Genomic DNA, 27230 nt, shown 5'->3' on the forward strand with positions numbered 1-27230 from the left:
TACAGGGAACGACCTACTTAATATTGTTACCCACTTGTACAAGCCTTGAGATTTTCAGGTGTCCTTGGTACCAGGGAATGTGCAAAGGACACTTCTCCCATGACTGTCACAGGCCTGCCACTGAAGAAAAAAAAGCTTTTGCTTCTTCTCTACTGTCTTTTCATTTACTTATTTATTTTCACAAGCATGAACATTTAACATTTAGGACCTTATTCATCTTTCAGCATTCTTTCTCTCCTAAGTAATTCTGTATGGGAGGCATGACTACTCCATTCCTTACAGAAGGCATGGGCCGAGGTGACAGATTATCTCTAGGATAGATTTTTATAAATGCAACTCCCCCCCATCCCTCTGAAAAAAGAGGCAAACGGTATTATTGCAAATAACCTTTAAGATAATTAACTGACAATGCTGCAACTAGCATAAAATCTTCCTTCAGGCGACACCTAATTTAAGTGTTACTGGCACAAAGTGGAGACAGATTGTGCATTACCACCGCAATATTTACATAGCAGAAACCCACAGAGCGGGAAACGCCAGGCTCAATGAAGCACTAAATTAGAACAACCGTACTCGGTGTTAATTTGCCTTCCCTTCTTTCCAAATCTCAGGTCCAGAAATCGGTACAAAACCATCTACAACCTCCCACTCCTAAATGATTAAACCAGAGGAGACATTAGTACTTTTTTTTTCCCTAACACCACACCCCCCCCCAATTAAAATAACTTGAAATTTATTTCTTTTCTCTACAAGAACCATGTGGTCAAACTGCATTTATTTCGTTACGACGTACTCTCACTTTGATGTGAAATTATTTTCACACAAGCGCTGCTGCTTCGAAGACTACACGGGAGGAGCGAACAAGACTTGATTTCTCTAAGGCTGTCAACACAGCTCACAGAGAAGACGCGATGAGAGAGGGGACCAGATTAGGGAGATGTATCGAGGGAAAGGGATGGGTATCTACCTTCAGGGATAGTCTGAGTGATAAATCTTATATTTCAGCCCATATTTCCCCCTTTCTGCTGCCAGAATCAGGGAGTTTTCCTTAAGCAATGCAAAGGGTATGATTTTGCTCGTAGTATTCTAAACTCCCAGCATCACTGAGGCATTTAAAAGGCATTTACCTTCCCCAGTCTCTGGTGCTCTGCGAAGGCAGCGATCAGTTCTTCGGCCCACTGAATTTTTTCCAGGGTTGGAGTAAACTGCTCTTGTACCACAGCGATCTGGTTAGGGTGGATCACCTGTTTACCTGCAAGGAGAGTGAAATGCACTGGAGATTCCGGGGACAGACACCACACACAAACCAAGTACACCCGGTTCGGGACATCCCTGGATGCCCTCACCGAGTGGGCACTGAAGAAGGAAGCGGTACAAAATAAAAAGCCACCACCAGACAGGCTTCCCCAGAAAACCACATAAGAACAAACACAAGGATGGCAGTAACAGCACTCTAAATTTACAGAAGGGCCACCTCAGAGGAAAAATATCTCATTTTTGGTTACAGGTGGCTGGATAGCTACTTTGCCTGGGATTTTAAATGGAGGATACATTACCCATTATTTTGAGTTAAAGGTAGAATGAATTTAAGTGAGCATTCTCTAGAATTGTATAAGCTGCTTGTCTGGGAGGATTGTGTTGCTTCCTATAGTTCTTATACCAACAACGTGTCAATTGTTAAGCTCACCAAAGATGCTATGACCATATTAATACCAAACACTACCTTACGTTGGTATATCCAATTTTCTTTTTGAGCATGTCATATTTTACAGGTGCATTTCAATGAAAATATATCTAGAGTTGTAAAATAAAAGGCAGATTTGAACACTGTGGCATCTAGATTATTTTATTCAAAAATTTTGTTAAATAAAAAGATTACAGGAAATTTATCTATCCAAAAATATATTCCGATCTTCCCTTTTCTCTTAATAGTATAAGAGTTGGTTTGTCTTCAAATGACAAGAAATCGTATCTATGCAGAAATATCTTTTTAAAAAATCTTTTATTCTTTTTGAAGTTTAAGGATTTTAAATAAAAGTATCATCTATACACAGGCCTCAAAGGATCCTATACAAACATAACACTGTTTAAAAAAAATCTCAACTGAACAATCAGGGAAGTATGGTATTTAATCAGGTCATTAATAAAATGCAATATAATTTAGTGTCACAATGATGAGATTATATTGCATTACATGATAAAGTTATGAACATAATTTGTCTCTTTACAGTTGATGTATACTTAATGGCTGCTAACTACATTTGTTGCTACATTAATTTGCTTTGCTTTTGAAACAGTTGTTTCAATATTTAACCACAACAAAATACAACTCAGATGTTTTAGAAAACACAAGTTTCTGTTGCTATCCTTATTCTGTTGAATAGATAAAGAAACAATGTTTGCACAAATAGCAGAACAGGGAATTTCTTTTTTGGTAGTGTTTCAAGAAAAGTTTAGGTGACTAGAAAAAAAAATTTAGACCCTGGCATAGTTAAAACATTCTGTATTATCATTTCATTCATTCCTGTCAGTGTCTGTGTAATAGGAAAATGTTAGGAATATATATAAATAAAGGCACTTCAAACTATTTGAACACTAATTTTTGGAGACAAATAATAGGAGCTACAAATGTGAACTCTTTTCAAATAGTAGGTATTGATTCCACATTTAATTAATTTAATAGTTGTAATAATGTCATTTAAAAAGCTTGTCAGTGCCCAGTAGTCATTTCCTAATTGTTAGCCCTGGGTTTTATAATTTATGTACATAATTTACACTGCTGTGCAAAAAGGCGGATTTTATGGAAACTTTTGGTACAGGCACTGTAATGTGAGGAGCAAACATAACTAGTTAGCTAGATTCTTGTGAAATCTCCCGACAGCTCCGAAGTGCCTATATTTTAGTAGTAGGCCACTGTTAAGACATATGTTGGGTTTCCTAAATCTATGTACACTCTCATGCCAAGGACTCTTTTGTCACTGTACACATTCCAATGACTGTATAACAGGCTTTACCGCCGTGTGGGAACGAAGCAAATATTTTATCCAGAAGGCTTGTTATTGACAAGTTACCAAGAGGGTGCAAAATTGGACGGCATTAAAATTTATGACCGTGAGATCCTTTTTACAGGACCACTTGATATATCTTGCTTTAAATCAATACCTGTCAAGTCTTTTAGGTTACTGTATGATGGTGTCATTTCTGTCTTCTACAAAGGGCTGTAAAAAAAAAAAGAAAGAAAGAAAAAACAGAAACCCTATATTGCTTTTCATATTTATAGTCTTGCCTCGCAGCACATACTGCTGTAACCTTTCTCCTGAGTTTTAGTTTGGATGCCTTTTTATTATTAAAAAAATCCTAAAGTTAATGGTTATGTATACAGTCAATGAATTGATTTTAGATCAGTTAATATGAGTGCGGATCCTATGCAGTAATGATGGCAAAAAAAAAAAAAACCCACAAAAAACACAGCCCACTGTTTGGTGTGATGATAACTCTTTTTTGGAGGGAGGAAATGGGAGAAATTATATAATTTTGTTATAGTCTCATAAAACAAGGCTAAATGTGTGTATGTAGACATTTAAATTTTTGTTTTGAAGTATAGACAACCTTAGTCTTTATCAGTGTTACAAGTAACACAACACTTTCATTGATTTTTAAGTTCTTTGACCACCTGCTTCAGACCAAGTGTCGTGACAATATGTTGGTGACAATATTTTGTCTTCTCTCCCTCCCTCCCTCCTTCTCTTTTATCTTCTGGTTATTTTTCCCCTTTCTTATACAAGGCTTAATGTACCACAATTAAATTCCAAAAACTAGTACCCTAAGTTAATGAGTAGCATAAAGTATACAATGAGAGCAGGAGTTTTTTTTTTAATGCTATACACAGTCTCTTTTGACTACCTTTTATTAGTGTGTAGAAATATAGTTGTGACGACAACAAAGACCCTTTCTCTCAAAAAATCAGTTAAGTATGTGCGGCGTGTGGCCTCCAGCTTACAGTTTCTGTCACTTGGATGTACAATGGGCACTGTGCCCTCGGTGGCTCCCTGCACCCTGGCCTCCATCTTCCTGTGATTTAATGCTCCCTGTTGGGCAGAGACAATAGTGCCAGGTCCATAAGTTCTTCGTGCTGAGCTGGGCACAGTCTAGACATTTAAACCGGATTTGAAATAGCTTGTCTTTTGAGATTGAATTGGGGACCAATTTGATTCCGTTCTGTATCTTGAAAAACCCTTAAGCGCCAGAGGAAGCTGGAAAAAAACATCCACCCAAGAGCATGGAGGGACGGTGGCTGTGGCCAGGGAGCTCTTTCCTGTTGAATCGGTTCCCACTTCAGAGCAACCACTGGCCGTCTGGCAGCCAGTGGCACATGTTATCGGCCAACAACATCAGGGCCTATTAGATAGATTTCGTGGAGTTTTTCTTTTCTCCCCCCAACTTTCTCATTTGGGCTACATCCTAACTGGTTACTGAAGGAAGCAAGGACAAACATGTCCCATGCACTGAATAATGGGGGGGGGGGTGTTCCTTTCTCTCTTAGTCCCTTTTAAATATAAGGAGAAACTACTAACAGTTCAAAATCATTGAGCAACATTTCTATGCATGATGGGCCATATGTTTTCAAGCTTTAAAAAAAATTAGGCGTTCACGTTTATTTTAGTGTTCTGCTGTGCACAAAAACAGATACCAGGGCTATTTCGTTCTGAGGTAACTGTGCTACTATTTTAAGCCTTTCTATTTTGTTTCAGGATAAGTCACCCTCTTCTAATAAACCCTGTTCATTTCAAGGCATTTTATGAGGCTTTCAGTTAAATTCTGACTAGGTATAGTATCAAAGTATTTTTAAAAACGATAATATCCTTGATACCTTCCTTCCTTCCTTTCCACCTCCCTTCCTTCCTTCCTTCCTTCCTTCCTTCCTTCCTTCCTTCCTTCCTTCCTTCCTTCCTACTTTTTGTCCTCCTTCTTTCTGGGTTTATTTATAGCTATCAATCTTAGCACTTTCACCATAAGGATAAATTAACTCTCTCTCTCTCTCTCTCTCTCTCTCTCTCTCTCTCTCTCTCTCTCTCTCTGTGTGTGTGTGTGTGTGTGAACACTCATGTCCACATTAGTATACAAATGCACAGAATTATTTATGTATAAGATTCTATTAGGGATTTTTCAAAAGATAGAGCTCTGTTGTTGGAAAAACATGACTTTCAGTTGTTCCCTGGACTCATGGGGACAGGAGGGTGAACACATTAATGACTGTCAGGTGCCTGCCTGCACCCCGTACAGGCCTGTGAAGGACTCAGGGACCCAGTGCCAGCCAGTACCCTGTAGGTGTGGGCAGGTACACAGACACTTACCGGGAGACGCAGGAGGGAAGAGGGGCATGAAGTGGCCAAATAATTAAAAAAAAAATAGCTATGAGTGAAAATCAAATCACAGGCAATATCATCAATTAAAAACGAACACATCAACTGTTTTTAGTAACACTTTCTTATATTTCATCCATCTAAAGTCTGATAGTTATTCCCTCTGAAACCCTCCCATAGTAACCTCACCGTTTGAGCCTGGGGTCAGCTCAAACTATGCAGAGATACTTACTAAGAAAGGGGGAGAAAAAGTAATGATTATAAAGGAAAATTCAAACAAGTGCTATGTTTTGTAATTTGCAGAGACAAAGAGAGAGAAAGAGAGAGAGAGAGGAAGAGAGAGAGAGAGAAAAAAAAGGGGAACCACCCACCAACCCAGGTAATAGCCATTTGCCTTCTGCTTTGTGCTGCCGTATGGTGTTAACAGGTCATGGGGTGAGTAGACATCTTATTTTTTTTCTGGGATGCCTGCTAATGTACACACTGTTTAAGACAGTACCAGGAATCGTACCAGTAAAGCCCATAGCAGCAGCTTCCCTTGACTGTTTGAGAAGTCCGTCTCCATCCCGGAAGTCAATGTATACAAGATCTATGGCTTGCAGGCCGAAGGCCTTCGCTATGACGACGATTTTCTGTCGGGCGTAGAGGATGTCTTGGGTGTCCTTATTGCTTGTTGCACCTGGAAGTGTGAGACGCACAGGAAAGTGAGACTTTGACCTTGGGAACCGAACTCAGACACCTCTACTATTGGAGCCAGGTTATAAAGTCATGGGTGCCTCCCTGGGGGGACTGCTCCCCAGAAAAACAGCTATTCAGACACACAGGAAGACTGCGTACATGGGGAAGCCACATTGGATGGCACCTGTGTCTAGTGAGGTGGCGTGGTTTCAGTATCATCACTTGCACAAACATGCGTCGGCCGTCACCAGCCAAAGGCCTCTCCTCCATTTCAGGAGATCACAGTGGCCTGATTTTCCTTCTTTGTGTCATCTCTTGGAGAGTGTCAGTCCAAAGACAGCACTACAACAAGTGTCCAGGAGGCTGTGTGTGTGTGTGTGTGTGTGTGTGTGTGTGCGTGTGTGTGTGTGGTGGGGGTGGTTCACTTCTTAGGAATGGCATGTACTGTCCTCAAAGACATCCTGAGCCCGTACATCTGGGGTGGGTCCAGTTGGAGCCCTTGAGAAATAAGAGACTCTTCGTTTTTTGGGAGAGGCAGAAAGTACCTCGAATGCCTTCTGTAGTACACACACTTAGCTGTGGGACACAGCAAAGTCTCCTGAGAGGACTTGTGTAAGAATAATTGAAATTTTCTTTTTCGCCCTGAGGGAAGGGAGTGTGTCATCTGCTTAAACTTGGGCTACGACGGTGGGAAAAGTGTCCCCAGGCCCCCCGAGACGTGGGTCTGAAGACAGTCTCCATCCATAGAAACACCCAGGTAAGATGGAAGGCAGTGCCCAAGGGAGAAAGCCCACCAGCGGATATCAGCAGGGCCAGTAAATACGTTAACAATAAATGTTCTGAAGCACATGCTAAGGCAAACTTACAATCTACCTTTAAAAAAAATTTTGCCTACTACATTTAATGTGAAAACACTCCACCAAGGTCAATGCAGTAGCACTTTAATATTCTGTTTAGAGGCCCAGGCCCTGGACCGACATTAAGGACAAATATTTAAGCCAGCGTCAGGCTGTTTATGTAACATGTTAGTAGATGCCAAGTAGACCCCTGTATGTTCTTAAGCAAGACTGAGGCTGCAAGGGGGCTTTTATTATTTATTTTATAAATGAGCAGAAGTAATAATGCAGGAGACTCTAGAAGCAGGAAATGGGGTCCTAAATTACCAGGAAGTGGTGGTCAGTTAGTTTTCATGAAACCATGGTTGGGGCTGGGAAATATTTATTGTTATGTAAATGTCCCTTTGTGAGGGGGCAAAGAAAAAAATCACACACACACATACACACACACACACACACACAGGGTGGGGGTGGGAAGAGAGAAAGAGATTTTTGACACCTATGCTGGCTCGAAAATCTTCTCCTCCAAAAACGACTGCATCTAGGAACAGACCCACTTGAGGCCCAATCCTCACTGTTTCTTCACACACTGCCTGGAAAAGAGCAGAAAGAGTCTCAGAGGCTGGGAGCCAGGGAATTCGTGGTAGAAAAGAACCGGATGCTAACACACTTTGGCTGAAACACACTGAGCCCTTCCCCAAAGCACTTAGCATTCTCCAGATAAGTACCCCACACTCATTTTGCTTTGCCTGCTATTTACATTAATATAGCTGCCCACTGTTTATCATACAGCTAGAATGCTCAAATTAGAGGCCACCCAATTTTCTAGATAACTTCGGGTGAACTTTCTTAGCTTCTATTATAAGCAATGTGTTTTTGCCGTAAGAGACGTCAAATAAACAAACAAAGCCACAGGAGGAGGACAGAATTTTTTTTTTTGAAATCACACTAATTGGGTTTATCTGCATGAGGATCAAGTAAAATGGTTTCAGGCTTCAAAGTCAGGCAGTCCAAAACCTACAACTTCGGAAGGAAAATGAACCGCCACAAGTCACCCAGGGCGTGTGAACAAAGCGACTCTGACACGTCCGGACGGAAGTAAAGACGAGTCGTGTTTGCCGTAGACGTAACGGAGAGTCTCAGGACTGTAAGTGTGCTAACATTTGTGTGGGTGGGATACTGTGGATTAACTTCAGGCATTGTGAGAGCTCCTAAATACTCGACGGAATAACATGGCAAAGGAGTACTTTAAAACTAAACCACTGCGATGAAACAGTTATATGATTCCAACTCAGGTTTGTGTTCTGGGGTGCTAGAGCGGGCTGTAGCTCTCCGTGGTTATTTGTATAAAGCAGTTAGTCACGAGACAGGCTTGAAGCAGCCCTCTCCTCCCCCCCAAACAAAAAATGTGCACTGGGCCCCTCCTGCACAGTCCTCCAGTTCTGTAAAGCTTCCCTAAGCACTGGCTTGCACAGTCTCCATCTTAGGTCTGGAAGAAAATAAAACAAAATGCAAAAACACCAAGGACTAAAAAAGTCTGAGAAGAGGGTACAGGGGTGCTAGACAGCCATTCAAAGGTCAGGTTTTTGGGAGACACATTCTGGGAAATGGTATAAAGGTCAACAGATCTGGGGAGGGGAGGGGGGGCAAATGAGCTGGCTAGGAATCTGACAAGGAATGTAATTTTTAATGCAGCCATACAATGGCTGAGGATTGGCTCAGTTCATCTTCTTCAGCGTGTGTTAGAAAACACGTTGACAAACTGAAACAAGAGATTATAAATTATTTACATATGTGAACTATAAACAATAATCTTATCTGCTAGGGATTACAGATAATAGCACCACAGAGAGGCCAGGGCATTTGGGGATGGAAAGACAAATTGTAGGAAAAACAATTCAAATTTAATTCATAAAGGTGACAAAGTGAAATTTCCATGTACATTTAATCTATACGTGTGATAGTTCGAAGCATATTTTTATCCTGTGATTTTTACATTTATGCATACTCCAGGAACATATAAATGGATATTTGAGACAGAAAAGGCCTTCTTTTTAAGCTAGTTTCTTTGTCGTCCAAGATATTGACAACCCAAGATAATGTTTTTTTGGAGTAGGACAGATAAGACATGCTTTAAATATCTCATTTTGTTTGTAAATGTTGTTTTCATGTTTTTTTTTTAAAATAGACGTTTAAATAGAAAAAAAAAACAGAAGTTCTCTTTAGGTAATTAAGATAAAATGCTAACTTAAGTAACCACGTATGTCATTCTTACCTTGAAATTGAGCAAACCCATTGCAGTTTCCACAAAGGGGATTAAATTCATTGGTTGTTCAAGTTTTCGGCCTTTTAAGTGGAATGAAAATTTGTCTGAAAACTAAAATCAGAAGTGTCATAGGTGATTAGCGACAAGAACGTGAAGTTCAACCCCTGAGATGCAAACACTGGAGCAGGGCTGAAGCCTTTGACCTGAGGAAGTAATAACACCCCAGTCTCCTTCATCTGCACAAAGGGATGGGGAAAGGGGGGGGGGAGAAAACATGAAGGAAACCGAAGGCAGCAAAGTTACCCCCCCCAAACCACAGAGTGAGATCCCAAACACCGCAACTTGTGTTTCTCCTCCAAAGGAAATGATTTGAGGCCTATGAGTTAGAGGGGAGGAGAGGTTCCCAGGTTTAAACGCTCCCCTGGAAAACATATTTACTCAGGACCTCTCACCCCCTCCTCCAGGCTCAGTGCAAATGGCAGGCTCTGCGAACAAAGCGGGCTGTCTACCTGCCTCTCTGTTTCTGTCTCGAACCCAACACCCAACACATGAGCGGCCGCTCGGCTGCCTCCTACGTATGTTGAGCCTGCAGTATTCGTTACAGTGCCTTCACCCTTTGTTCCGGAGGGGTTTCTTCATAATTTTTCTTTCTTTTTTTTTTTTTTAAGCTTACCTAGGAAGACCTTAAAAAGGAAGTTTAATTCTTTGAAGACCAAAGCTTGCCAATTTTTTCCATGAGACCAGCTCACAGCTAGCTCTGTGCTGCCAGTGGGGTAGCCCAAATTCCAAAATCTATCATCTGGAAACATACAAAAGCTCTCGCAGATCCCCCACACACCCCCGTTTCAAAAAAGGGGGAGAGCCCCACAATCTAAATTGTAAATCTATTATGTCTATCTAGATCTAATAAGATGTGGGAAGATAAAAAAAAAGGAAAGAAACACAGGTATAATAAAGATATTTTTTTATAAATAAAGTTGAAAACATATATATCCATTTAAATTTAAGGAATATTCAGCCACTAATGGATATCAAAGGAAAAGGGAATTTTAATCATCTCTCCATTCAGTCTCAGTTGGGTAAATCATATCTAAGAGATTTGCATAAATATAAACCATCAAAGACTTTTCATCTTCAAAGGGGGTTTCAAGACCCTATAAGCTTTGTACTGTAATCATCACAGGTCACCACCCTGCAGGAATAAGGCTGCTATGGCAACATAAAAACTAATGCTTAAGGCTTAGCATAATATTCTCACTAATAGAAAGGAAACTCATTTTAAAAGCTGGCAGCCTATTTACCAGAGGCAGGATTAAAGGTGTTATTTCCCCTTTACCTGCCCCCTCCTTGCCTGTGCGCCCCCCCTAAAAAAAAACTAATCACTGGGATCTTTAAAAAAGCTTTTGAGTGATTTGCAGTAACTTTACAATTAGGCTAAAATAAATCACAGCTTTCAGTAATGAAGAATGGCTCCCCTCGCTTGCGGCCCCTCCCTCTTGGACGGGCGTCACCGCCACCACCTCCTCGGTAACTTTCAGGGAAGGAATGGCCCACCATAACAGTCGGGGTGAAGAGGAGACTGTATGGTACTAGACGCTGGGAAAATGAAACATAATTCATGTCACAAGTAAACTTGAAAAAACGAGTAGTGAAATATCGGTAGTGGCTTGAGTGTTGAACACACGGCTATGGATTTTCTTTTCTCATTAAAAAAAAAAAAAAAGAAAGGAAAAAGAAGAAAGAAAGAAAGAACACTCCCAAGGCTACTTGTACGGGTTCTCTGTGATAGTCATTATAACTACAAAAAAAAAAGAAAGAAAGAAAGAAAGAAAGAAAAGAAAGAAAAAAATCCTAAAGTTTACAACTAGGTAAATCTTTTACAAGATATCCCCTGTTCTTAATGAACAAAACCCCTAATGCCCTTTAGCTTTATAGCCAATAGGGGCATTTAAAAATTAAGTATATGCTAGCCCCTCCCTCCCCCTCCCCCTCCCCTCCTTTCTTAAAAAATTGCATTAAGTGCTGACACAAAAGGTAACTAGTGGAGAAGTTTCAATTAATTTTTTTTCAAAAGGAGACGATTAAATGTTTCCGGCCTGGTAAAGTGTTCATGGCATCGAGGTGGAGGGGACTGGGGAGGGGGGGGGGCGTGAGGAAAAGAAGGGGGGGGGGGGAATTACAAAGAGATTGGGGAGATGAAGTAGCAAGGCTCAGCAATTCTTTCAATTCCAGCGCACACCCAATAGCGTGTTGGAAGAATGCACACTGTTGGGATTTGTGGGAGAATTGTCCCGCGACAAAAGAGGCAGAGTTACGCTTGTTACAGCCCAATAAGCCGTGCCAGTCAGACAAGGGCCCACACTAACTACAAAAGGCGAGCAGGCGATTCTCACACAAAAGAAAACAAGCAAGCCCCGTCTTTCAGTGGTGCGGCGGGCTTGGGGCTTTACGCTCCCGCTCCTCCGCATACATACAAACTGGAGAGGAAAATAAACAGCCCCAAAGACTTCTGCTAAACTACAAGTCCTATTTCAGTTTCCGAGCCTCCCTCACTTCCCAAGGATCTGAAACAGTGACAGGAAGCTGTAAGCTCAAGGTTGGGGAGATCCCATCCATCGTGAGGGGATGGTGATGCTGGCGTTAACAGGCGGCATTAACGATGGGACCAAGGGGAAGAGGGACTCCAGAATCCTCCATCAGCTCAATACTTACCTGTATGGGGTAGGAGCCGCCGGGGCAGGAATACATTCTACACCTCTGTCTCTCTAAGAAACTAAGGCTAACCTTGGTGAGATCTCTGGTTTACTAAGTAAATCACAAGCCCTCGGTGACAGACCTGTCAACACAAATACCATGGCATCTACACATATAATAATTTCCAACCTTCTAGTAGCAAAGTGGAGAAGAGGAGGCTCATTTTCATATTCAACTAATAGATTCCCAGATATTATCGCCGCAATATGGGATCAACCTAAAGATTAGCATGTTTTCCGTCTTTCCTTTCTCCACTTGGAAAGACTATCGGCTTTCAAGACTCAGGCGTGTGTTCGTTTTGCATTCCGAGAAAGATAGAGAATATTCAGATGGATTAAAAAAGAATCAGCAGTAGGGCTCTGGAGAGATGGCACAGTGGTTAAGAGCACTGACTGTACCTCCAGAGGACCCGGGTTCAATTCCCAGCATCCACATAGTAGCTCACAACTGTCTGTAACTTCAGGGGGAGCCTGACACCTTCATACACACATGCAGGCAGAACACCAATGCTTACATTATTATTATTATTAATTTATTATTATTATTATTATTGGTTTTTATGAGACAGGGTTTCTCTGTATTGTTTTGGAGGCTATCGGTCCAGCCCGGCCCATTATTATTATTTTTTAAGTGAGCAGTTTCACCAGGTCTGACAGTTTGCTATGGCTAGATCCACAGCCTAAAGATAAAGTGAGATGAAGCTTTGGATAACCCCACCATCCATTCAGTCTAGTGACTTCCAAAGGCTCTGCTCCAAGTGGCATAATAAGATGGCATTTTATTCAAGGGACTTGAAGAATAATAGTAACTCCCTACTCAATACCCTCCACTCCCCCCAAATCTCACAATTAAAACAATCATACATAATTGGGCCCATTTCAAAGTTTTCTTAAGTAATTTGACATGCCAACCACTTTACATTTTAGGCTTTTATTGGCTGAAAAGTCTGTCTTGAAATGCAAACACACCTGACAGTAATTTAAAAAAGGGCGCACCAGAGAGCTGTTCAGGAAATAATATCTGAGCTAATTAAAACCACGAGTTAAAAGCTTCCTGTTTCCCCCTCCAGTTGCCCTAAGGAGTGACCTTTTCCTTGTCTGCTTTGGGCTCTTTACTTCATATGTAGCTAGAGTTCCTCACGGCCTGTGATGGCTCCAGGAGAGCCTCAAGCCAGAACCATCTGTGTCGTGGCTCTTCCAAGGGCAAACCCTGGCTTCAGTGGGATGCTCAGGCAAGTTAGTGTCCGGGGACTGATTTGTGAGGGTTACTGAGGCAGCTGCTCTGACCGCCAATCCAATCAGAAAGCAAAAGGTGTGTTCTCTCGAAGGAGAGGTCTTCTGGGAAACATGCTGAGGAACGCTGGATTCTTGGGGGGAAGGAAACGGTTGATTGTACATTCGCTTTCACGATCCCTTTTCTCCTCCCTTGGTAGATTCAGGGTGTCATGCAGCCCAGGCTGGCCTCAGACTTGTTATATACTCGAGGGTGACCTTGAACTTCTGATCTTCCTGTCTCTATCTCCCGAGTGCTGGGCGTATACGCATTTGTCACTGCACTCAACCTTACATGATGCTGGCGTGTCAAACCAGGACCTTGTGCGAGTTAGAGGCAGGCACTCTACCAAGCTGAGCTACGTCTAGCCCCATTTTCTCCTCTTCTGTCTCTTCTCATGGGGGCTGACTGAATCCAGGACTTGACACAAGGCAAGCAACCGCTCTATCCGTGAACTATTGGATAGAGCTGTGTGTGTGTGCATTTCTAAACCAATGCCATCCAGACCCTCTCCTGGTGACTTACCCACCGGATTTCTTCAGGACCTTCCACCTTCGGTAACATCACACTAGAGGGAAGAACTTGGGACTGCAGAATTGTCTCTAGGTCAGCTTCAGCCAGACCACTGGACACGGAGTTGATTCTCACACACTTTTCTGTTGGGCCCAGGTCAACTTCTTCAAGAGTTCTTACTATTCTCAGTCGAGCTTCATTCTGTAAATATTGAGAAAATGTATCTCCTAAATTTATTCTTAGCATTAAGGGGAACCCAATGAACTGTCAGTCACAGAACTCTGATGGGTACTCATGATCACTGTGATTAGAGCAATACATTTTCCTGCCCACAAGAAAACGATATTGGAAATGAATCATCCAAGCTCACAGGGGAGCCAATGATTTCTACACATCGTTCAACACGGCCGCAACACAATGGGGATGTACCATCATGCATACTGGTTGGTGTACCTCTGAATGGCAGAGTAATTGGTTCATTAGTGTGCCTTCCAATTGAGGAGGGAAAATAATTCATTGATTGGGCATTAACTGTGCACTAAGCATGGTTCCAAGTCTTTCCTCACATTTCTTTCTTTAATAAGTCTTAGAAACTGGATACCATTGTAATTGTGGCAAGGTTACCTGCCAACATAGTCAACATTAGGCAAAAGGTAAGCATTAGCTCTTCTGCTTCCCAGGTATCATGCTTTTGAAAAAGAAATCATAGTTTTTTTATTTTTTAATGATCAAGTCACATCTTGACATTCAATTAAGAAGGGGTTTACAGGAATCTGACATCCAGTACTTCATGAGAAGCTCCCACTAATTCAGATGGAAACAGTAGAATCCAAGAAATCCCTTCACGGAGTGCTTGAAAAATAGACTGTTTTCTTTGATTTGACAGTCTTTGCTGCAGTTATGAAAAGCTAAAAGTCACATTTGAATTATCCCAAGAAAAAAAACTGTACAGAGACCAAATACGTTATGCATTAGCTTTAAGCCAGAGGTGAAGACTGTGGGGATGGGTGAGTGAAGAGTGTATGCTAAGAGGTGGGGGTTGGTGTTGAGAGAAAGGAAGCTCTCAGAGGCATTATTTACGGCCAATTCTCGTTTCAGGAAGAAAGTCCTCCATCTTGCCAACAGCCCTCAACAAATTCTCACTGCCAGAAGGAACACTTATCAAAGGTAGTTTCATTTGGGAAGAATTTTTATTACATCAATAAAACTTTAAAGCATCTAACTACTGATGAATACATTAAAAAAAAAGTCTTGGAGCTGGAAGTACGGGTCAGTGGTGAAGAATACTCACTGCTCTTGCAGAGGACCTAGATTTAGTTCTCAGCACCCACAAGGTGGCTCACACTGTCTGTAACTACAGGTCCAGGGGAGTGATACTTTCTGCTGTTTTCCATGGGCACTACACACACACACACACACACACACACACACACACACACACACACACACACACACACGCGCGCAAGCAAACATTCAAACACATAAAATAACATTATATAAATATTTGGGAAAAACTAACAATGTAAGGCCATTTGAATAAGGCAACGCATATCTAAGAAAACAGCTTCCCAAAGCAGAGATAACAACGAATTTTTTTTTGCTTCGAGCAGTAGCACACACCTTTAGCCCTAGCACTCAGGAGACAGAGGCAAGCAGATCACCGGGGTGGAGGCCAGCTTAGTCTACATAGTGAGTTAGTTCTATGCTAGCAGAGTTTCGTGGTGAGAGCCTATCTAAAACAAGAAGTAATCGAATTATTTAAGTCAACATGAAGTCTAAATCCAGTCAAAGAGACAACCCAAAATGGTTGACTTAAACCAGATAGAAGCAGGTCAATCTACGACGAATGGACATCAGGAAAGCTTCCAGTCGGGCCCTGGGTTAAACAGCATGGATGGAAGAGTTGCTTAGAGTTGTTAGGACGCGTGGAAAACAGCATCCAGGATGAGCTTAGGGTGTCTCTGTGCAAACTTCATTCAAGAGTGTTAACTGTGAATAATTAGGCCAAAGTTAGGCAGAAGAAAGAGACAGCACATGATATGATGCAGCCAGCAGTGACTTGAGTCCACACCATGCCATGACCTAGCTTTTTCAGTTTGTCTTTAATTACGTATATGTGTGTTGCAGGAAGTGTGTGTACACAAGCCCGTGTGCCCAAAGAGCTCAGTGGTCTCAGACTCCCCTCAAGTTGGAGTCACAGGTGGCTGTGAGCTATACTTGATGAGGGTATGGGGTGTCAAACTCAAGCCCTCTGCAAGAGAAGTATGAGCTCTTAGCCTCCGAGCTGCCTCTCCTGCTCCCATCCCTACCCAAATTGGTTATTTCACAGCGCAGACCCCCACTTAGGTACCCCCGCTGCGCACTGTTGCTACGGAGACTAATGGGAACATACCGACGACCAAGTATAGGCCTCAGACCGGCGGCAGGGTTCGAACCACTGTCTATAGTAGCAGTAGGGGTTCCTCTGTTTTCAGACCCGTATTTGGGTTTGCAAACATTCCCAACTTCTAGATTCTCACTCGACCACAGGTTAGCCTTGCAGAGGGTCCAATGAAACACGGGATGGGAAAAACAAAAGGCCATTTTCCTAGACTGTGTAGGGGAAGATGACTGTGCAGTCAAGCTCAGTATTGGTGGTGTGCTCAGGTGGCTGAGTGAGGAGGATGTCCAGTTTTAGGCCCAGCCTGGTCTACATTGCAAGACCCCGTCTTTCAAAAGAAAGGACTGAAAACAACTTGTCTACCAGACACGTGTGCTTGATGATGAAGAATCCCTGGCCACTCCCTAAATTGCTTCTCCGGTGTCAAACAGAACTGGACCCTTAAGCTGTTGGGTGACTTCCTTTGGGTTTGAAGGGAACTGTTTGTTCAGAGCTCCTGTTCTAAGCCTGTTTGTGATTTTCATCTGAAGTCAGATTGCCATGGTTTCCGCACATTCCGGCTGACTTAGTAAGACTCAATCCTTGTGAAATTGGCTGCAAATGAAGAACCTAATTCCAGTTTTCTAGGCATAATCTGATTAGTCCTTTGCGTGTTACAATAATGAGCAGCGAGTGCTCAGTGTTTTCTTCTTTCCTTTTTTCTTTTTTGGCTCGGAATAAACACAGTGCTCTTTCCCGGCACCACAGTGTACCTTTCCAAAGAGAGAGGATGGCATCTGAGGTATATTGCCACACAACACCCTTATTAACAGGCTGTTGATTGCTACAATTTACATCAATGAAGAGCGGATCCCTCTGGTACATATCCCAAAATAATCCAACAACCTTACTGCATTTACACCAACCAACAAGTGTGTGGATTTTTTATTTTTTGGTTATTTTAATGGTGAAATATGTCACTGTGCTAGTAAACACACCCAAGCCATCTGTTGGGTTGCGAGGGAGAGGCAGCTCCAAAGAACAATTAGTGCTGTGTATTCCGTTAGCCCTGTCCACCCAGTCCTGAGGAAGACACTCTGCGTTCTGCTCGTTTGACTCCTCCCTACCATCTCTCTCATCTTCATCACCGCCTTCCCCCCCTACTTCTTCTTTTCCTCTGGCCCTCCTCCTCCTTCCATCTCCTTCTTTAGGTAGGTTGGCAAGAGGCCTACGGGCACCTGACACACACTCTCCGTGGCGTGTTTAAGAGGGTGACTTTCAGAGATAAGTTGGGGTGGACCAGACTCTTCTGTTCTGAAAAGCGGCCTTCCCAGAGCTCTTGCAACTGGTCGATATTCCGTGCCACGGGCTATCTGGTGCAGCGGACCAGAGGCTAATAAAACTGTCCTTCTGCATAAGCTACAGTACTATGTGACCGTGTCTGGGCCAGGAACCAAGGCGTGCTATGATTTCAGAGCCTGGATTCCTGTCACCTGGGGAGGAGACGCGCTCCGGTGACGTAAGAAAGAAGATAAATCAACCAGCCCCAAGACCTGCGGCCTCCGAAATGAAGGGAGAAAAAAAAAATCTGCGCGCAGTTGGTTCAGTTGGCACCCATTAAAGCTAGTAACTAATCGTCCTCGCAAGTTTCTAGCTAAGAACGATGAGATCTGAAAAGAAAACAACATCCGTCCACTTTTACACTCCAGTGGAAGGGGTGGTCCCTCGCGGCGGGGCGGCACAGTCTCGCCATCTGGAGAATAAATCGAGTGTGAAGTACAGTACAGTTTGGGACCAAGCTCCGTGGCGGCCGCTCAGCAGTCAGTTCATTAGCCCCAAACTTCCAGGGATTAGAGGGGCATCAATTCTACTGTCGGATAGGATGAGACAGACGGGGCACGGGATTCAGGAAGCGTCGAGACATCCAGGAGCCCTCTCGGGTTTATTTATAGAACCACGGAGTATAAACACACTCAGATAAGTGACTTCACAGTAACAGCATCGTCACAGCCCCCTAACATCTGAATTAACACCTTCCCTCTCCCCCCACACCCACCCCCAAACTGTGAACGTTAAAGTGCACCCTTTACCGGGACAGGCGAGAAGCTCGCCTTCCACCAGATTGCTGAGATCTGGTAATTAAGAAATAGGAAGGACCTTCTAGACTCCGGGGAAGATGTGCAGCCTTTGTAATTAAAAACATATACAAAATTAATATTTTTTCCATTCCATAAAGATGAATGAATGTCATGCCTTACGTTCCAAAGCACTAGTAAATTCTGCCTTTTTCTAGTTTGGACCATCTTAACCTATTTTCATTTCATCTTACTTGTAAAGTGACATCACAGAAGTGAACTCTTCCAAGAACAGAAGGCCTTGATATCAACATCTTTATATTAAAATTGTCATGGCCAAGTTTAACTTAAAACAAAACAAACAAAATAACAAAAAAAAGGACCTTTGTGTGAACTGTTCCATTTAAAGACCTCGTTTTTCATCTGCTTTCTAGACATTAAGAGTAAAAAGCAGAAATACAGACAGCCAGGCAGTGGTGGCACACGCCTTTAATCCCAGCACTCGGGAGGCAGAGGCAAGCCGATCTCTGTGGGTTCGATACCAGCCTGGTCTACAAGAGCTAGTTCCAGGACAGCCTTCAAAGCCACAGAGAAACCCTGTCTCAAAGAACAAACAAATAAACAAAAAAGCAGAAATACTTGTGACACAAAATAAGTCACCATAAGGAGACTGTATTGCATTTCTTTATAAACGTACAGAATTTATCAATACAGGGGTCACCAGGTGGGATGTAGTAACTGAACTGAAAAACATGCTCCCTGATTTCTGCAAACTGGCAGTGTATTTCACTAAGCAAGAGAAGAGTGTTGGCATTCAACAAGGCATTAACTGTACAAAATAATGAGTTTTGTTCTGACTTTTCAAATATGCATGGGACATACTTTGATCATATGAATTTCTAGTTCATTGGCTTTTGTTGGGGTGGTGGTAAATAAATCTTGGTTTGTTTCCTGAAAGGGTGGGGGAGGAAGGAAGGGAGAGGAGAAAACCTTGCATTGATGACATCCTGTGTCTTTTGTTTTGTTTTGTTTTTCAAGACAGGGTTTCTCTGTGTAGTACTGGCTGTCCTAGAACTCATTCTGTAGACCAGGATGGCCCCCAACTCAAAGATCCACCTGTTTCTGCCTCCCAAGGGCTGGGATTAAAGGCATCCACCTCCACTACCCGTCGACATTCTGTGATCTTAACCGGCTTAAAATTTTATACCCTGATCCATCCTACAAACTTCTACATGTCATCCCTATTTACTCTGAAACCATTGATTTTGATACAGGAGAGGTTTTTGATGTGTTAATCATGAAAGACACATAAATCAAGGGCATGTGGTTAAAAAAAAAAAAGAATTGCAAACCATCTTTCATTTCAAGTACCGAGAAGGCTCAGGAAGCTTACAGTATGTAACTGGAATTTCTCTTTTAATTGACTGTACAACCAACAAACACAACACCTAAAACACAATGGTGACATCCAAAACTCTGTGAGAAGAATTTGTTTTGTAGTCTCCAAGCAATTAAAAACATTTCTAACAGAGCCAGCAAGAGATGCTCCGCAGGCAAAGGTTCCTGCTGCCAAGCTGGAGGACTTGAGCCTGACCACCCCCCGCCCCCAAACCACATGGTGGAAAAAGATAACTGACTCTTGCAAATTGTCCTTTGACCATCACATAAGCCGGGTTATGCTCCGGCGTACGTGCATACCTCTCCCCAAATAAGTAAGTGTAAAAGACTTAAAGATATTTCAAAAAGAGACTGGAACCACGGCTTCGGGTGACACAAGCCTTAACATGTATCTCACGTCAAGGAGTGAAGACTTTACATTTGTGCATTTATTTCACTGTATACAGATTCCACCTAAGAACCAGAGAACGAACTATGAACGGCTGTCCATCTCTAGTCACTGGCCAGCGTGCAGCTGATACTGGGGGCAGAATGGGGCTGTCTGCAACTTACCACGCAATCAGTTTTAAAAGATGAGCTGATGATGGACAAGAGGACAGACCGGAGAGGTGAAGGCAGTCAGCGTAACACGTCAGTGGGAAAACACGACAGAGAATACTTGGCATTCGCTGTCTAACCTTCCAAATTTTCTGATGTACAAAATTCTCGTAATAAAAATTGAGAGGAAAAAAAATCCTGATTTTTAAAATGTTCATATTTGGGGGAGCTGGTCAGTTTGTAAAAAAAAAAACAACAACAACAAATGAACAAACAAAAGAAAACACCACAATTCTCCTTAACATTTGTGTATATTTGAGTATTCCTATGATAAAATGTTTAAAAATAACAATTTCACTTTGTTTTCTGTAGGACACAATTTATAGACAATTAACTATGAGTATTGGGTAGGTTTGTTTCTTGCTTGTTTGTTTTGTGGTGTTGTTTTGTTTTTTCTTCTCTATTCTTTTCTTTCTTTCTTTTTTTTTTTTTTTTTTTTTTTTTTTTGAGGCAGCAGTGGCTGTCCTGGACCCCACTCTGTAGACCAGGCTGGCCTCAAACTCACAGAGATCCACCTGCCTCTGCCTCCTGAGTGCTAAAATTGAAGGCATGAGCCATCACCGCCCAGCAGTTTGTTTTTTTCCTTTTGAAGATTTACTTAATGTGTTTGACATGTGTGTCACGTGCCTGGTGCTCTCGGAGGCCAGAAGGCAGCACTGAATCCCCTGCAGTTGGAGTGTCAGTGCTAAGAACCAAATCCGGGTCCTCTGCAAGAGCAAAAAGTGTTCCTAACCACTGAATCATGGCTCCAGCCCCTTGTTAGTGCTTTAATGAGACAAAACTCACATGGCATGTAATTCACCCAGTCATACTTTTTCTTCCTGCACATTTGCTTTGTTTTGAAAGTCAGAGACATAGCATATAACCTTCTGTAAATAGCTTTTTTTTTTTTTTTTTTTTTTTTTTTTTTTGGTTTTTTGAGACAGGGTTTCTCTGTGGCTTTGAAGGCTGTCCTGGAACTAGCTCTTATAGACCAGGCTGGTCTCAAGCTCACAGAGATCCTCCTGCCTCTGCCTCCAGGGATTAAAGGCATGCGCCACCACCACCCAGCTGTAATTGTGTCTTTCACCTGTGGTTATGTGTCAGAATTTACTCGTGTTCTGTTGTCCATCAACACTTTCTCTTTTACCATCAAATAATATCCTGCCGTGTGGCTATGGCACATTACATGCACCCATTGTCAACTAATGAACACTTAGGTTGTTTCTATTTTGGGGCTGCTATGGAGATGTTCTATGAACATAAGTGACCCCTCCTTTCTATAATGTTCATCATATACACTTTCTATAATGTTCATCATATACACTTTCTATAATGTTCATATATACTTCCTATAATATTCATCATATACACTTTCTATAATGTTCATATACACTTCTACATCTTTGGAGTTCAAATTTAAAAGGAAGTGTGACCCTGGGTCACACAGTAACTGTGTGCTGTACCAATTTAATATTCCCACACCAGCAGCGAATGGCTGGTGATGAGGCCTGTAGTGTTGGAAGTGAAGTGCAATTTAGTCAGTGAACAAAACCTACCGCCCACAGGCAGGGGTGGCCCTTGCCCAAGAAGGGCAAGGAGGCCAGGACTGGGCTTGGATCCTCTGAAAACTAAGGATTTGGTAACACCAGCGGAAGGAACACGCCCCAGGCAGGAGCCCAAAGGACAGATGGGATGACTTCAAGAATAATACAGGCTCTTGCCATGTACAAGCCTGATAATCTAAGTTCAATTCCTAGAATCCACAGTGGAAGGAGAGAAGACTTCCAGAAAGGCATGCTCTGACTTCCATGTGGGTGCTCTGGTACACACCACATACACACACACACACACACACCACACATGCCACACTCACACACCACAGTCACACACACGCACACACCACTCACACACACAAATCAAGTAGATGGTCCATACAAATGAAGGAAGTTAGGGGAGGGGAACCCTACTTAATTCCAGGGGGAATAGACAGACAAGTTAGTCTGCAAGGGCATTGTCTTAGCAATGAGAGAATTAGGGATGCAACCCACTGGAGAGAATGCCAAAGAACCGACAGGCCATGAATTCACGGTGGACCCTACGGCCCCTCTGGACCAGGTGCCCGGTGCTCAGGACTGCATTTGGGGAGGTTGTGTCGTTGGTCAGGGTCCTGCTTAGTCCCATCCACGTCGAAGCATCTTCCTTTGGGAGAGCCTCCAGCCTAGAGCGCCTCTCTCCCATTCATCTTCTGTTTGGGGGACTCCAGTCCAGACAACTGACACAGCAGAGTGGGTGGTCAGCCACCTCCCTGAACATACCTTCTAATTGGTCTCCCTCCACCCTGCCCCCGGAGGACCGGGAAGGTGTCGCTCTTCCCCAACTAGTACAAAGTACAGCTGGAGCCAAGCTGCCCTCTCCCTCTCTCAGTATTTATATTTCGCGACTTCTCTGGGTTAGAGGAGGTAATTAACTGTTTTGGTTTAAAAGCCCTCCTGCTGGGTCGCAGTCTGCGTGGGGGAATCAAAGTAAACAAGCAAAAGGGAACAGTGTCGTCAAAGGACTCCGCACCTACGCTTCTTCATTACGAGGAGGGGAAAAAAACCCCCGCACCATTTGCTGCAGGTGCCGCGGATCACCGGTCGGGGCAGGATCCTGGAGCTTCCGTTCTTTTTTAATGGCAAACCAAGAGGGATTGGCTCATAATTTAATGAGGCAGGCTTACCGAGGGTCCAAACACGCTGGAGATAACAGGCACATCACCTGTGCCCTGCCTGAATGGTTGTAAGTGATGCTGGCAACACATTCTGTCAGGTGACCTCCTCTAGCTACATTGTGGGAAAAGGATTAAAAGTTTCCTCTTCATGTGAACATCAAGAAACAGTTGTCGGGGCTGCGCACCTGGCTCATTTGGTAGAAGTGTTTGCCTAGCATGCTTGAGGACTTGGATTGGATCCCAACCTTCACAGACTGGGTATAGCCATCGGTGCTGGGGGGGGGGGCAGACCAGGAAGGTCAGAAGTTCAAGGTCATCCTAAACCACACAACTAGCTTCTTGTCAACATGAGTTACATGAGATTTGTTTTTGTTGTTGTTGTTGTTGTTGTTTTAGGGTTTCTCTGTGTAGTCCTAGCTGTCATGGAACTCACTCTGTAGACCAGGCTGGCCTCGAACTCACAGAGGTCTGCCTGCCTCTGCCTCCTGAGTACTGAGATTTAAAGACATGCACCACCACCACCACAGCCCAACTCGGAGGTCAGCCCAACTTGAGGTCTGCAGAGTGAGTTCCAGGACAGGCAGGGCTACACAGAGAAACCCTGTCCCAGAAAAACCAGCCAATGAACCAAAATTTAAAAACCTATTTATTATGATTGTGTGTGTGTGTGTGTGTGTGTGTGTGTGTGTGTGTGTGTGTGTGTGTGTATGGTGGGGCAGCACATAGGAAGCTACAGCATGCACACTGGAGTTGTTTCTCCTCTTCTACCTTTAGGTTGCTCTAGGGATTGAACTGAGGTTACCAGGCTCGTGCAAGTTCTTTTGCCTACTAAGCCATTTTGTCAGCCAAAGAGCACAGGCATAGGGAGATGGCTCAGTGGGTACCGGTATTTGCCACCATGCGTGGTGACCTGAGTTGGATCCGTGTAATGGCAGGAGAGAGCCAGCTCCCCAAAGTTGTTCGTGGCCCACTCAGACTCCCCTACTCCCATGTACAATAAATAGATAAATGTGATCTAGTTTTAAATAAACGAAGCATTTTTGGAGAGCTGGGGATGTATTCCAGTTGGTACCCTCCTTGCCCCCCAGCGTGTGTGGACTGGATCCCCAGACCTCAAATGGTCCCGTTCCCTCAGCACTCCAAAAGTGGATGTAGGAGGAGGACCAGGAGTTCAGGGTCATCCTTGGTGGAGCTGGAGGTAAGCCTGGAAATACTTGTCTTAAAAAAAGGGGAGAGCAATAGTAGCACACACCTTTAATGCCAGAGGCAGAGGAGAGGCAGGCGGATCTCTGAGTTTGAAGCCAGTCTGGCCTTCAGGACAGCTAGGGCTACACACAGAAACCCCATCTTGGAAAACAAACAAATAAAAAGGATTTGCAGGCTGTCACCATCACCTATTCTCTATTTTTTTCTTTTCTTTTCTTTCTTTCTTTTTTTTTTTTTTGTTTTCGTTAAAGAAGGGGGAGGCTTTGGTAACGGTGGTCTGGTCACCACAGAGGGCTGTCCTCTGGGACCACCCACAAATGAGTGTAGAGTAAGTGGCAAGAGCCAGGTCACTGAGTACACAAACTCCCATGCATTAGATCTCTGTAATCACACACACACACACAACTCCCATGCATTAGATCTCTGTAATCACACACACACACACACACACACACACACACACACACACGGTGAATGCCAACATAACAACAGCCGGCTGGCAACACACTTGGGTTTTCTTTCCTCTTTCTGCGCCCAGTAAGATTTCATAAGGCGTTTAACGTGAGAACAAGTAGCTTAATTTCCCGAGTGGCGAACTCAGAGCCCGGCATCACTGCCGCGGTTTGGCTTCTGAGGCCAGGGCCTCATCCCCAGCAGCCGGAAACCTTGCCAGGTCTTTCTCTCAACAGCCCCAGGTGCGATTTAGCAGAACAGATTGCGTGGACGCTGGATGGCCTGTGTCACAAATAAAGTGGTGCCCTTTCTTCCTGTGAGGTGGAGACGGGAGCCTCTTGGGCTCGAGGTTCTGCCTCCGGACATGTAGGACAGGGGATAGTCATCCCATCTGGCCACACACACCTGGCCTCGAGAACATTTAAAGTTCTAACAGCATCAGAAGCTCCCGCCCACCCCCGCCATATCTCATTGTGGTTTTCTTTAACTGTAAGTGGAGCAGGACATCCAAGGATTTATATTAATATGCAAAAGATGGAACACTCATGGGGAAAATCACAAACTTTAGTCTGGACTTCAGTGCACAAAACCTCCATGGGGACTGAGCTGTGAAGCAGACAGTGACTCTGTGTTGATATTTGGGGGTCGGTTCACCCAGCAATGGCCAGGCTGCTGGGGGAAGATGCTGTGTAGAGAAGCCAGGCTTCACAAATGACAACAGCCTGCTCCCTGAACAGAGTGAGATTAGTGAATCTTAGAGAAGACCAGGCTGGAAGCCCAGAGTCCCCAGTTACAGCGCCTTTACCCTTAGTGATAAGCAGAACAATGGAGTCCCCATGCCAATGGCTATGGAAAAAAAATCACTCACATGCTTTTTAATTATGGTGGAATTCAATCCTTAAATGGATACATTTTTTGTTTGTTTGTTTTTGGTGGTTCTTGGGGGAGTGTTTTGGGGTAGAGTTTCTCTGTGGCTTTGGAGGCTGTCCTGGAACTATCACTTATAGAGCAGGCTGGTCTTGAACTCACAGAGATCCGCCTGCCTCTGCCTCCTGAGTGCTGGGATTAATGGTGTGAGCCCACCGTCCAGCCTTTAAACAGATAAGCTAAAGTGTGAGATACTTGGGCCACTGAGGCAGGAAGAATGTCATGAGTTTGAGGCCAGCCTGGGTTATAAAGTGAGAGAATAAATAAGCAGTCATAAGTAAAAAATTGCATTTCCTGGCTTTACCCTACAAAGCATCCTATCCTAGGAGCATGTCATACTATAGAGAGTTGGCTGTTTCCTCTTAGGGTCACAGGGCTGACTAGAATCTGTTCTTTTTGTATTCATAACAGTCCTGGGGAAGGGTCAGTGCATATTTGATTATCCACAGCCACCTCAAAAAACAGAGAGGTTCTGGGGATTGAACTCGGGCTTGAGGGCAACTGCCTCTACTCACTGAGCCATTTTTGAAAGTACAATCCCTTATGTTGGGGAACACATGGAGGTAGAAGCGTAACATTGCTCGCTCCCATCTAGGCAGGGTCAGGGTGCAGAGGAAGGGGAATGCATGTTCCTTTGGCCTCATGTTTTAGAAAAATTCAGTCTGGGATCCCAGTCCATGAGATGCCATCACCTATACTCAAGGTGGGTCCTCCCTCTTCAGATCTAGCTCTCTGGGAATACCCTTGATAATGCACCCAGAGACGTGTCTCCTAGGTGATTCCAAATGCTGTCAAGCTGACCATGGAGGTTAACATCGCAGCAGGAAAGGTATGGAGGCTTGTGTGGCAGGGTATGGTGGCAGGAGGAACTTGCAGCAGGAGCAGTCTTCTTACTGAACACGGAGTAGAGACAAGACTGGGGGGGGGGGTTACAAGGACAGTTGGTAATCGTAACACCTGTGGGCCAGGCATCATGTACCAAAGATGCTACGATTTCCCCAATAGTGCTACCAGCTAGAGACCCACCCCTTCGACATTGGGATTTCCTGGGTTTTGCTACCGGCCCATTTGTCCACTGTATTCAAGAGCTTTCCTGAATACAGTCAGTACTTGGCTCTGTTTTAGGTAACGGAGACAACAGCTCCCTACCAGCACTGGACTCTCTGGACAACAGCTAACCAACAAGAAAGTGAAATTAAGAACAACTTCGGCAGAAAAGCACCAAGAGTAGAACAGAAGTAAGCGATGGGATGGAAGCCGACAGGGACAAGATGGCAAAAACAGCTCCTGAGAGGATGTGTCCTTTGGTCTGACACCTAGGCCGTTACATATGAAGCCATAACAAATATCTCAAAACATTTTGCACACAGCAACGTACGCAAAGAGCTGCTAAGGACACATCCTAGCCATACAAACACTGGGTCCATTTCACTGCTCACTCAGGTCCCAAGGGAATGGACGTGAACCTCCAACTTCCATAGCCTTCCTCAAATCCAGCAGTGGAGACTGCAAGTCTTGCCTCAAATCACCACTGTGCCTGAGGACGGACTGCCCCCGCACAAGTGACTGGATGGTCTCTTCACCTCACGATGCCTCTGTTTCTTCACTTCAAGGAGAGATTGGGGGTTAGGGGAATGGGTCAATTGGGAGAGTGTCTGCTGACATGAACCAAGCTCTGGATTCCATCACTACCACCACATAAAACTGGGCGTGGTGGTTTCGTGTCAACTTGACACAGGCTAGAGTCATCATAGAAGGGGGAGCCTCACTTGAGAAAAAAAAATGCCTCCATAAGATCGGGCTACAGGCAAGCCTGTAGGGCATTTTTACTAACTAGTGAT

At 43.7% G+C, this 27230-nt stretch overlaps 1 protein-coding gene across 4 annotated transcripts in view; it reads right to left on the reverse strand.

Annotated features, from left to right (window-relative positions):
- The window catches only part of Clybl (citramalyl-CoA lyase), a 226801-nt gene that overhangs the window by 17600 nt on the left and 181971 nt on the right, over positions 1-27230 (reverse strand). For 3 of the 4 annotated variants that reach the window (XM_040742043.1, XM_040742076.1, XM_040742006.1), the window contains exons 3-7: positions 13695-13883; positions 9153-9254; positions 7377-7470; positions 5875-6042; positions 1128-1252 (exon numbers count right to left, since the gene is read on the reverse strand). In XM_040742043.1, the coding sequence (XP_040597977.1) occupies positions 1128-1252; positions 5875-6042; positions 7377-7470; positions 9153-9254; positions 13695-13883 (678 nt within the window). The remainder of the gene's footprint in view (positions 1-1127; positions 1253-5874; positions 6043-7376; positions 7471-9152; positions 9255-13694; positions 13884-27230) is intronic. The other variant, XM_040742119.1, reaches the window with a different exon arrangement.

This window comes from Mesocricetus auratus, unplaced genomic scaffold, assembly GCF_017639785.1.
Source record: "Mesocricetus auratus isolate SY011 unplaced genomic scaffold, BCM_Maur_2.0 Super-Scaffold_2245, whole genome shotgun sequence".
Taxonomy (NCBI): domain Eukaryota; kingdom Metazoa; phylum Chordata; class Mammalia; order Rodentia; family Cricetidae; genus Mesocricetus; species Mesocricetus auratus.